The sequence below is a fragment of the Terrapene carolina genome, unplaced genomic scaffold (assembly GCF_002925995.2).
Source record: "Terrapene carolina triunguis isolate 2854851 unplaced genomic scaffold, T_m_triunguis-2.0 Scaffold30998, whole genome shotgun sequence".
NCBI lineage: Eukaryota > Metazoa > Chordata > Testudines > Emydidae > Terrapene > Terrapene triunguis.
Genome location: NW_020695349.1, coordinates 1 through 9,891, shown reverse-complemented (window position 1 = coordinate 9,891; position 9,891 = coordinate 1). Strand labels below are relative to the sequence as shown.

Here is a 9,891-nt window from a genome sequence, read left to right as displayed (position 1 = left end):
CCCCCCGGGGAGCCCCCAGCCGGAGCAGCGGGGACCTCGGGCCGCCGGCCCCACACGCGCCTGCCCCCAGGGCCAGCGAGGCGGCCGGAGGCGGCTCCCAGCGCCAGGACCTGCGCCGAGTCGGCGGCCGCCCCAGCTAGCGCCCGGCCTCGCTGCGCCCTTCGCGGCTCCCCGCCGGCTGCTGGGTCTCGGCTGCGGGTGGGAGCCGAGGCCGTTGCGCTCTCGGAGCTGCGCCACTTAGACGGGGCGAGGGGCCGCGCCGCCGGCCGCAGCGGGAAGCCCCAGCCCCGGGATCCGGGGCTGCCAGGGCCCAGCCGCTACCTGGGGAGGAGAGGGCGAGTCCTGCCGGGGAGCCGGGGCTGCGCCGCCTCCTCTGCGCACTGGCTGCTGCGCTGCCTTGTGCCACCCCTTATATCGGGGCTTCTCTGCGCGGCCGGGCGGGGGAGGGGAGGGGGCAAAGCCCCTGCCGGCGCTGGGAGAAGGTGACATCACTGCCTCCGCTTCCAGCGCCGCCTGCGAGCCCAGCCCCACCTGAGCGGGGGGCGGAGGGGCCAGGCCACCTGCGGCTTCCCGGCCGGGCCACCTCTGCCCCCATCCTGCCCCCTCCCGCTTTAGGCGCACCCGCTGCTGCCTGCGGCCGCCGGCCCCTCCCCAGCGCCCGGGGGGGGGGAAGCCCCGCTCCGCTCCGCTCCGCATCCCAAACTCGACGAGCGGGGCCCGGGCTCCAGGGCCAGCCCCGGGGGCCAGGGGTGCTTGGGGGGCCCGGAGCACTTCGCCTTCCGGCCCTGCTTTCTCCTGCCTCCCTGGCGCGCCCTAATTCTAGCCGCCGCCGGCGATTTTCGCACCAGGAGGCCCCAAAGCCAGCGAAGGAGCCGGGCCGGGCTTCCCCGACTCGCCCCTGCCCGGGCTGGCTTGCTGGGGAGAACAAGCGGCCCCCAGAGGAGCGGGGCCCCTTTCCCCGGGCCCAGGCAGGGACAGGCCGCACTGCGCGGGGGCCACTCGAGAGAGCCAGGGCAAGGGAGGGGAAGGCGCTGCTAGCCGGGTCGGCCTGGCCTGGGCCGGGATGGCCGGAGCCCTAGACACGGGCCGGGTCCGCAGCGAGCGGGGCCCGGCTGGCGCAGTTGCTGTGGCGGGGAGAGCGAGGCGGCGGCTCCCCTGGGAGGCGAAGGAGCTGTGGGTGCGCCAGGGCCAACTGGGCTCGGGCAGTGCGAGCCCGGGGGCGGGCGGGGAAGGGCCGGGCTGGAGCCGAGACCCGCCGGGGGAGCCAAACTTCGCCATTTTACAGCATCTTTGGGCAGAGGCGCTGGACGGATGTTTCATGGGGCGCTGAGAGCCACACAACCCTCTGCACGATGGAAACCACTTCAAATGCAGCAACCCCGCAGCCCTGGGTCCAGCCCCTCTGTCCTTGGGCCTGCAGCGGACCCGGGGAGGAGGCAAAGGGGCTGGAGAAGAGAGACCGGCCTAGGGGCCAGTCCCCGCCCGCTGGCAGCCCCGGCCCGACTCAGCCTCGGCGGGACCCGCTGTCTGCCCGCGGGAATCGGTCCCCTCCTGCAGACCCGCGTGGGGAAGTCCCAGGCCGGCTCTGCTGGTCGCCAGCGGGACTCCCGTCCATGGGCTTGTCGGGGAGCCGCGAGCACCGAGGGCAGGGCCCGGCCCCCACCTGGGCGAGAACCCCTGGGGGACCTGCCGGCTCTGGGGTCAGGGACACGCAGGGGCCCAGCGCTGGCTCCGCGGGACCTCGCCCTCAACTCCCCTCCCGGGATCTGGCTGCGGCGCCTGCAGGGCGCTGGAACCATGTGGATAGCGGGGTGCTGAGAGCCAGGGAACCAAACTGTAACCCTGGTTCTGATGGAGCCACTTCAAGCCGGGGGGTGGCAGCGCCCCCAGCACCCGACTTGCAGCACCTCCGGCCGCTTTGCCACCCCCCGCAGGGACCGACCCTTCCTCCTCTGCTCTCGGAGCCAGGCGCCCCGCGAGCGGCCCGGCCCCAGGGCTTCGCTCCCCGTTCCCTGCAAAGCGCCCGCTGCCTCGGGCGGCTCCGGCTCAGCCCCCCGGCGCCCCCTGCCCGGCTTTATGCGGTCGCATCCCGGGAGGGACCCAGCCGTGCCCCCGGGCCGCCCCTTCCCCGGTTCCGTGCTGCACTGCAGGATGAGTGGGGAGCCCCGGCCAGGTGAGCGCCCGCCCTGCTCCCAGGGGCACGGGCAGAAGCCCCCGGCACAGGCGCCCTCCCGGCGCGCCCCGGCCCGGCCCGCGGTACCTGGGGGCTCCGTCGCTTCCGCCAGCCAGCCGAGGTCTCTGCGGACTCTCATGTCCCCTGAGCAGCAGCCTCAGCCCCTGGGTCCCCGCCGTGCGCTCCCCGCCGCCAGCCGGCGCCTCCGGCCCATGCCAGCTCCGCGGGCTGTGCTGCCAAGGCGCTGCCTCCCTCGGCGCTCGCTGCGCCCTGCGTGCCAGGCCCGGCGGCCGCTCCGGGGCGCAGCGCAGGAGGCAGCATGTGCCGCCGGCGCACGGCTAGGCGCAAAGGTAAAGCCCGGGCTGCGAACTCCCACTGACCCCGGCCTGAACTCCGCTCAGCGCCAGCGCCTGTTAAAGGGACAGCAGCTGATTTCCTCCTCCCCTCGGCTCCCCGGGCGGGGCCGGGCGAGCGGGCCCCGGCAGCAGGGGGAGGAGCGGGGTCCTGGACGGCTCCCCACGGAGCTGGCCCGGGGACCTCTGCCCGCGGCGGCAAGGAAAAGCCCCGCTTGTCTCCGGGACCGGCCTGCCCGGATCCCGCCTCCTAAGCGTCCGCCCGGCGCGGGAATTTAAGCCGCTTCGTCTGCCTGCGGGGTGGGGGGCGGCTCCGGGCCGCTGGGCTGGGAGGGGCCCGTTGGGAAGGTGAAAGTATCAGCGCCAGGTCCGCGCACGGCTCCCCGGCGGCCCCTTCCCCTCCGGCCCCGACTCCCGCAGAGGGAGAGCGCCCAAGCGAGCCCCGGAGCCCGGCTCCCGTCCCGGATGCCTGGGTGAGTCTATCGGGGGCCGGGGAGCGGCGCTTTCCCCCGGTTTCCTGCTCCCGCCGCGGGGCACTTCCAGCTGCGGGTAAACTGCCCTAGCCCCGCACAGGATGGGCGCGAAGGGCGCCGGGCAGCGGGTCCCGGGTCCCGCAGGGGGAAGGGGACGGGGACGGGGCTGGGCTCCCCCTTTAGTCTCGGATGTGGCTCCCGGCGGTCTATCGCTCTGGGGACCCGCCCCCCCGACTGCTGGCTGCTCCCCGTGGCCGGGTGCTGGCTTTGCTCCATCCCTGCCCTTTGGCTCCGGGGTGACGCTCTGGTCGTTTGCTTCACCTGGTGCCCAAGAGGCTGGGCAGAGCCTGGGCCCCGCCCCTTAGCTGGGGTTGTGTTGCTTTGTTAAGATGTTTTCTTAATAAGTTTTTCCTACCAAACGCTTCTCTGGGCTGCCTCGTTCTGTTCTGTTCCCAGCTGGGGTGGGAATCGGGGCCTGCAGCCCGAGCTGGGCCCGGGCGCAGCTCCTGCCCTGGGAATCGCTGCCGAGTTTGGGGGTGGAATGGAGCCGGGCCCCTTTCCCAGCCGGACCAGGAGGCTCCCCAGAGAGGCCAGCAAGGGACCATGGTGCCCAGCCAGCCTGCCCTCCTGCACAGCCCAGAGCAGAGCATCTGCCCCAGCATCCTGCAGCCAGCCCAGAATTCCTGCTTGCGCCACAGCGGTGAATAGTCCATTACACACACACCCTTCTCCCTGCTGGGGAGCCTGTCACCCCCCCCTCCAGTGCTGTTCTCCCCATGGGGGGAGCCTGTCACCCCTCCAGTGCTGTACTCCACCATGCAGCAGAAACACCCACCACAGCCCTGGCTTCGAGTCCCAGGGCTGCCCTTTACCGCAGCACCTCTGCCCCTAAGGGACCCTCGCTGGTGCCCCAGGATGGGCCTAGAGTCAGGGTGAAAACTCCCCCAGGCTGCACGCCTTAGAGCAGCCACTAGCCCCAGAGCCACGTCCCTCGTCATCCTCAACCTTCCCCAGGCTGGGCCAGCACCTGGCTGCCCACTCCCCCGTCTGACCCGAAGGAGCGGAGTTTGCCAGCCCCAGGCCGGGCCCATCCAGACCAAAAGAAGGAGCCGAGACCTCACGTGTTAATGTCACTTTATTGCTCATTTGGTCTTGAGTATAGAAAAGGACGGGACAAAAGGCCCGTGTACAAATCAGAAGAATATACAAACTGGGTGGGGGCAGGGAGACCTGGATCCAGGCACTGGATACGTCCCCTCCCCCCATGCTTTGGTCGCAGCTGCTGCAGCTTTGTCCCTGATGGCTGCAAGGGTGCAGGGCAGCCGGGGCCAGACTCTGGCCTGGGATTCCTGGCCCTAGCCAAGCCCTTCATTGCGCGGGGAGCCCGTTGGGTGCCCAAGTTCCCACGCAGCTGGAAAGGGGAGGCAGGGTCAGTGACCTGAGTCTCTGCTAGCCAGAGGCACCTGAGCTGGGCATGGACATTTGGCACTGGGAGCAGTTGGACCCGAGGCCCCTTGGAGAAGCAGCCGGTCAGGCTAAAGGCACAGTTGGTTGGAGGCCAGGAGCAGGCACCGTGGGGTGGCCACCTCGGCCTGGTGTGCAAAGGAGAAAAGACTAAGGCAGGGAAAAGAGCTTCACATTATCCTGCAGGCCAGATGGGGGTGGGATGGGACCCCGCCCTGGGCCCAGCCCCTAGGGCTCTGGTGGCCCTGCCTGGACAGAGCAAGGAAGGCCCCAGGCAGGGCTCCGGGCATGGCAGCACCTGGATCTTGTGCCCCATTAACCCAGGAGTGCGGGGAGGATCTGCCCGCTCAGTGCAGCCCGGCTGGCCCGAGGGTCAGAGCTCAGTGTGCTCTCAGGTTGGGGAGCCTGTCACACCCCCCCCCAGCGCTGTTCTCCCACAGGGGAGCCTGTCACCCCTCCAGTGCTGTACTCCACCATGCAGCAGAAACACCCACCACAGTGCAGCACCTGTCCCCATCGGCCACCAGGGCAGAGACCTAACCGCTCACCCCCTCAGTGTCACTGGCCCCAACGGGCTTGAGCATAAAGCTCTCAGCCCCACCCCTGCCAGAGCATGGCAGAGCCCTGCTGCCCAGCGGGGCCCAGCAAGGCAGCTGCTGCCTCTCCCTGGCCAGCAAAGCACGTGACTGGGAGATTTTGTCTTCGTCACAAGCTCCTGGGCCAGGACTGAGCCTCCGGGGAGCAGAGGAGAGGGGGCCTCCCACCAGAACTGTTGGGGGGACGGAAAGACGCCCTGGCACAGGGACACGGCCCTTTGGTACAAGGAGCACAGCGCGGGGCGAACAGCCCAGCACCCAGTCCCGCTTCACTGCCCTGCCTGCATGCTCTGCGGCCTAGAGCCCTGCTCTGCCTGGACACCAGCCATGGGAGGGGGCAGCTCTCCCGCTGCAGCTGAGTAAGGGAAGAGGGAGGGAGGAGGGGGAGCCCACCCCTGGGAAAGCCCAATTGGGGTTTAACAAACCGCTCCTGTGTCCTCATGCTTCCAGCCCACCTCCCAGCAGAGACCTCCAAGAAACAGCAGCATGGTTCCCACCTGGGATCCCACAGAGTAGAGACTGGGGGGTGGGGGGGGATGGATGCATCCCAGGGGCTCAGTCTAGGGCCAGCTGGGCCCCTGATCCATGCTCTCTCCCACCAGTGATTGGGGAAGGGTGGGGGGAGTCTCTGGGGCCAGGCTCCTCAGCAATCGCCCAGGGTAGGAATTCTCCCGTGAGGCAGCTGGGCCTGGCCTGGGTCAGGCAGGACACCTGGGCCATCCCTGAGTACAGCGAGGGTGCAGGGGCTGGGTCTCCTCCTCCTCAGGTGGTTGCTTTGGTTTCGGCTCAGCTAGGTGGGGCCCAGGAGGGTCTTTGGGAGCCAGGCCCAGCTGCAGTCAGAGCTGGGAGAGGAGCTGCCCCAACCAGGGCTCTGCAGCAAGAGGCAGGCGCCAGGCCCAGGCTCTGGGCAGGGTTTGCTGGGCCAGGGTGTAGAGATTCCTGCAGAGGCCTCAGAAGATCAAACCCTTCTGCTGCTCCCGTTACACCCAGCAGGGATCCGGCCGCTGGCCAAAGCTGTGCCCACGGGCAGCTCCGTGCTGGGTGGTGGCCGCAGCTGAAGTTCTGCTCCTCCAAAGGAAGGCAGCGCCCAGCTGCTGGGACAAGCCTACTTGGGTAAGATCTGTTCCTGCTGCCCACCACCCATCCTACCAGGGGTCGAGCCAGGCAGGACAGGCTTGCAGGCACTGACAGCCCCTCCTGGCTGAGGTGCAGCCCGTGCCCAATGGACACGAGAGCCCTGGACAACTGAGGGGCCCCAGTGCTTTTGCAGCAGGCTGGGCCGCGCTCTCGAGCCGGAGTTCAGGCTGGTGAGCAAAGCCAGGGGGATCCCAGCTGAAGGCAGCTGCGAAAGCCGATTTTCATGAGGCACAAAGCGGAGCTGCAGTTGCTTCAACAGCAAACGTCTGTGTCCCTCGCAGAGCCCTTGGCTCCCCCGGGCCTGGCGCCATTGGGAAGCTGGGCTCCGAGGGGGCCTGAGCAGAGGCAGCCTAGGCCTGGGGGCAGGGCAGGCAGATTTAAGCAATGGGCCTAGAGCTGGGTTATTGTGCTCGTACTGGGTCCAGCTGCAGCAGGGAGTTTGGGGGGGAAGACTGCCATGGCCCTCCTTGAGTCCCAGGGAGGGGAGCGACTGGCTCCTGAGGTAGGAGGCAGGTTCACATTTTCCTTGTGCTGGGAGGCACCAGCCCCTGCTGGGCACGTGGTGGCTGTGCCAGGTAAGGCAGGGGCACGGTACAGACTGCATTGTGTCTGGGCACGGCTCCTGGCAGCCCTCCAGGGAGCAGCTGACAGGACGCAAGAGGGGATGGATGCCGGGGGCCAGTAAGTGGGGTTTGATCACAGCCCCACCCCATCACCTTACTATTTGCACCAAGCCATAGCCCAGCTGTAAACAGCCCCACCCCTGCAGCACATTACTCCCAGCCCCACAACAGCAGCACTCGGGTGGGACCCCCAGCTAGGGGCTTGGCCTCCCCTCGCTGTTCGGCTGGTCTGGTCTGTCCCCATGAAGTGGGGGGAGGCGGAAGATCTCCATCACTGCACATTTTCAGGGAAAAAATTTCCCACTCCCCAAATGCTACAGAGAGTCCATCTGAGGAGGGACCCACAGGATCTGCAGACCCGGCAGCCACGCGGCCTCTTTGGCTCTAGCTGCGGTGGGCGACCCTGGGGGTCTCGGGCCACCCCATTAGGTGGGCGAATAGCGCTCTATGGTCCGGTCGCCATGAAGCAGTGGGCCTGGACCCAGCATCTCAGCCGCCTTCTCCTGGCTCAGCCCCAGGTGCTCGGCTGTGAACCGGGCCAGCGGGTACAGGCTCTCCAGGCCCTTGGGGTCGCTGAGGAAGTGTGAGGTGTGCGACAGCAGCTCGGCCGCTTTCTCCTGCTTGAGGCCCAGCTGGTCAGCCGTGAGCCGCGCCATGGCGAAGACGCTCTCAGGGAAGTCCAGCTTGGCCTTGCCGTCGGGCCCGGCCACGTGCATCTTCATGTGGCTGATGAGGTTGCGCTGTTGGGCGAACTTGCCGCCGCACACCTGGCACTCGTAGGGCTTCTCGCCCGAGTGGATGCGCATGTGCTCGGTGAGCCGGTACTGCCGGGTGAAGCGCATGCCGCAGGCGTCGCAGGCGAAGGGCTTGAGGCCCAGGTGGCTGCGCATGTGCCGCGTCATGGTGCCGCGCTGCGTGAACTTTTTGCCGCAGATGGTGCAGGGGTAGGGCCGCGTGAGCCAGTGCGTCTTCTCGTGCTGCCGCAGCGTGGCCGGGTCCTTGTAGGCCTTGTCGCAGGAGGAGCAGCGGTAGGGCCGGATGATGTCGCCCAGGCTCTGGCCACCTTTGTCCAGGAAGGGGCCGGCCTGCTCCGAGGCCGCCTTGTGGTACAGCTCCTCCTCGGTGTGGGCCTCCACGTGGGCGTTGAGCTGCTCCGAGCTGGGGAAGCCCTTGCCACACGGGATGCACACGTACAGGTTGTCCCCCAGGCTCTCGGGCTCGTAGGCCAGGTGGCTGCAGTAGGGGCCCAGGGTGCCCCCGGGGGATGGGCCCTCGCTGCTGCCCGTGTCCTCGCTGGTGCTGTTGTCGTTCTCCAGCTCGTTGCTCTCGATGCTGGGGTAGCGGGACTGCGGGGGCGACTCGGCCTTCTCCTCCCGCTCAGGCTCTTTCTCCGCCTCACACTCCTCCAGGTAGCTGCCCGGGGGCTCGTGCTTCATCCAGCGGTACAGGAAGTCGCGGCCTTCGGCCCGGGCAAGGGGCTCGGCACAGGGCGGGCTGCCACGGAAGCGCTCCGCGGGGTGGATCACACCTTCGCCCACCTGGGGAGGGTCTTTGTAGGCGGAGCTGTGGTTGGCCAGCAGGGAAGCGCTGCCCGGGGGGCTGTCGTGCCCGGGGGGCAGCAAGGGCTCCCTGCTGTCCCCCGGGTGGAGTCTGTCTGTGGGCAGCAGCTGGGAGGAAGGGCTGGTGGGGCTCTTTTTGGAGAGGTCCAGGCCGCAGGGGGGGGAGCAGTGCCTCTCGGGTGGGCAGAGCCCAGGCTGGTGCAGGGCGGTGCCCTGGGAGGCAGAGGCATAGAGCTCCCCGCACTGGGTGCTGTGGGGCTCGCCAGGCTGCATGTCCAGAGGCCGGGGGCCAGCCGAGTAGCAGGTCTGGATGACGGGGGTGGCGGCCCGCAGCCCCCTGGCCATCTTGCCGTAGGGGCTGTAGCCGCCTCGCAGGTGGCAGTACTTGCCCGTCCGCTTCAGCTTCTTCTTGCACAGAGCCACCAGGGCCGGCACCTGCAGGTAGCTGGCGGCCGCCAGCACGGCGCCCAGGCCCTGCTCGCCCGGCTCGCACTCGCCCAGGCGGCCGGTGTAGATGAAGTCCAGCACCAGGCGGAAGACGCCCGGGCTCACCATCTCGTGGTCCAGGTTGAGCAGGTTGTCGTGCACCACCAGCGACTTCAGGTAGACGCTGCTCGCCGCCAGGATGTTCTTGTGCGCGCGGAACAGCGCGTTCTGCACCACGATGATCACGTCGCACAGGAAGCCCTTGGCCCGCTGCGTGTTGAGCTGTAGGAGCAGCTGTCTGGAGTGGCTCGGCATCTCCATGGCCTCCAGCATGGGGCTCCTCCCGCCACCTGCAAGACACACACGGTGAGGGGCGCCAGGCTGGCGGCCGGCCCGGCCCAGCGCGCGGCCTAATTTAGGCAAAACATCCCCGCCCCGCTGCCCGCTGCGCAAGGGCCTTGGAATGCGGCGGCGGGCGCTGCCCGGGGAGGGAGCCGGGCCCCGCCGTCCGACCTGCCGCCCCCCGGGGAGCCCCCAGCCGGAGCAGCGGGGACCTCGGGCCGCCGGCCCCACACGCGCCTGCCCCCAGGGCCAGCGAGGCGGCCGGAGGCGGCTCCCAGCGCCAGGACCTGCGCCGAGTCGGCGGCCGCCCCAGCTAGCGCCCGGCCTCGCTGCGCCCTTCGCGGCTCCCCGCCGGCTGCTGGGTCTCGGCTGCGGGTGGGAGCCGAGGCCGTTGCGCTCTCGGAGCTGCGCCACTTAGACGGGGCGAGGGGCCGCGCCGCCGGCCGCAGCGGGAAGCCCCAGCCCCGGGATCCGGGGCTGCCAGGGCCCAGCCGCTACCTGGGGAGGAGAGGGCGAGTCCTGCCGGGGAGCCGGGGCTGCGCCGCCTCCTCTGCGCACTGGCTGCTGCGCTGCCTTGTGCCACCCCTTATATCGGGGCTTCTCTGCGCGGCCGGGCGGGGGAGGGGAGGGGGCAAAGCCCCTGCCGGCGCTGGGAGAAGGTGACATCACTGCCTCCGCTTCCAGCGCCGCCTGCGAGCCCAGCCCCACCTGAGCGGGGGGCGGAGGGGCCAGGCCACCTGCGGCT

At 69.5% G+C, this 9,891-nt stretch overlaps 1 protein-coding gene across 1 annotated transcript; it reads right to left on the bottom strand.

Moving 5' to 3' along the window:
* Positions 1-5,719: 5,719 nt before the first annotated feature.
* On the bottom strand, positions 5,720-9,864 carry LOC113405034 (hypermethylated in cancer 1 protein-like). The gene is made up of 2 exons (XM_026662876.2): positions 9,645-9,864; positions 5,720-9,154 (listed from the first exon to the last, which is right to left on the bottom strand). Exon 2 carries the CDS (start codon positions 9,135-9,137, stop codon positions 7,245-7,247), a length of 1,893 nt encoding a protein of 630 aa, XP_026518661.1. The 5' UTR covers positions 9,138-9,154; positions 9,645-9,864; the 3' UTR covers positions 5,720-7,244.
* Between the last annotated feature and the right edge of the window lie 27 nt (positions 9,865-9,891).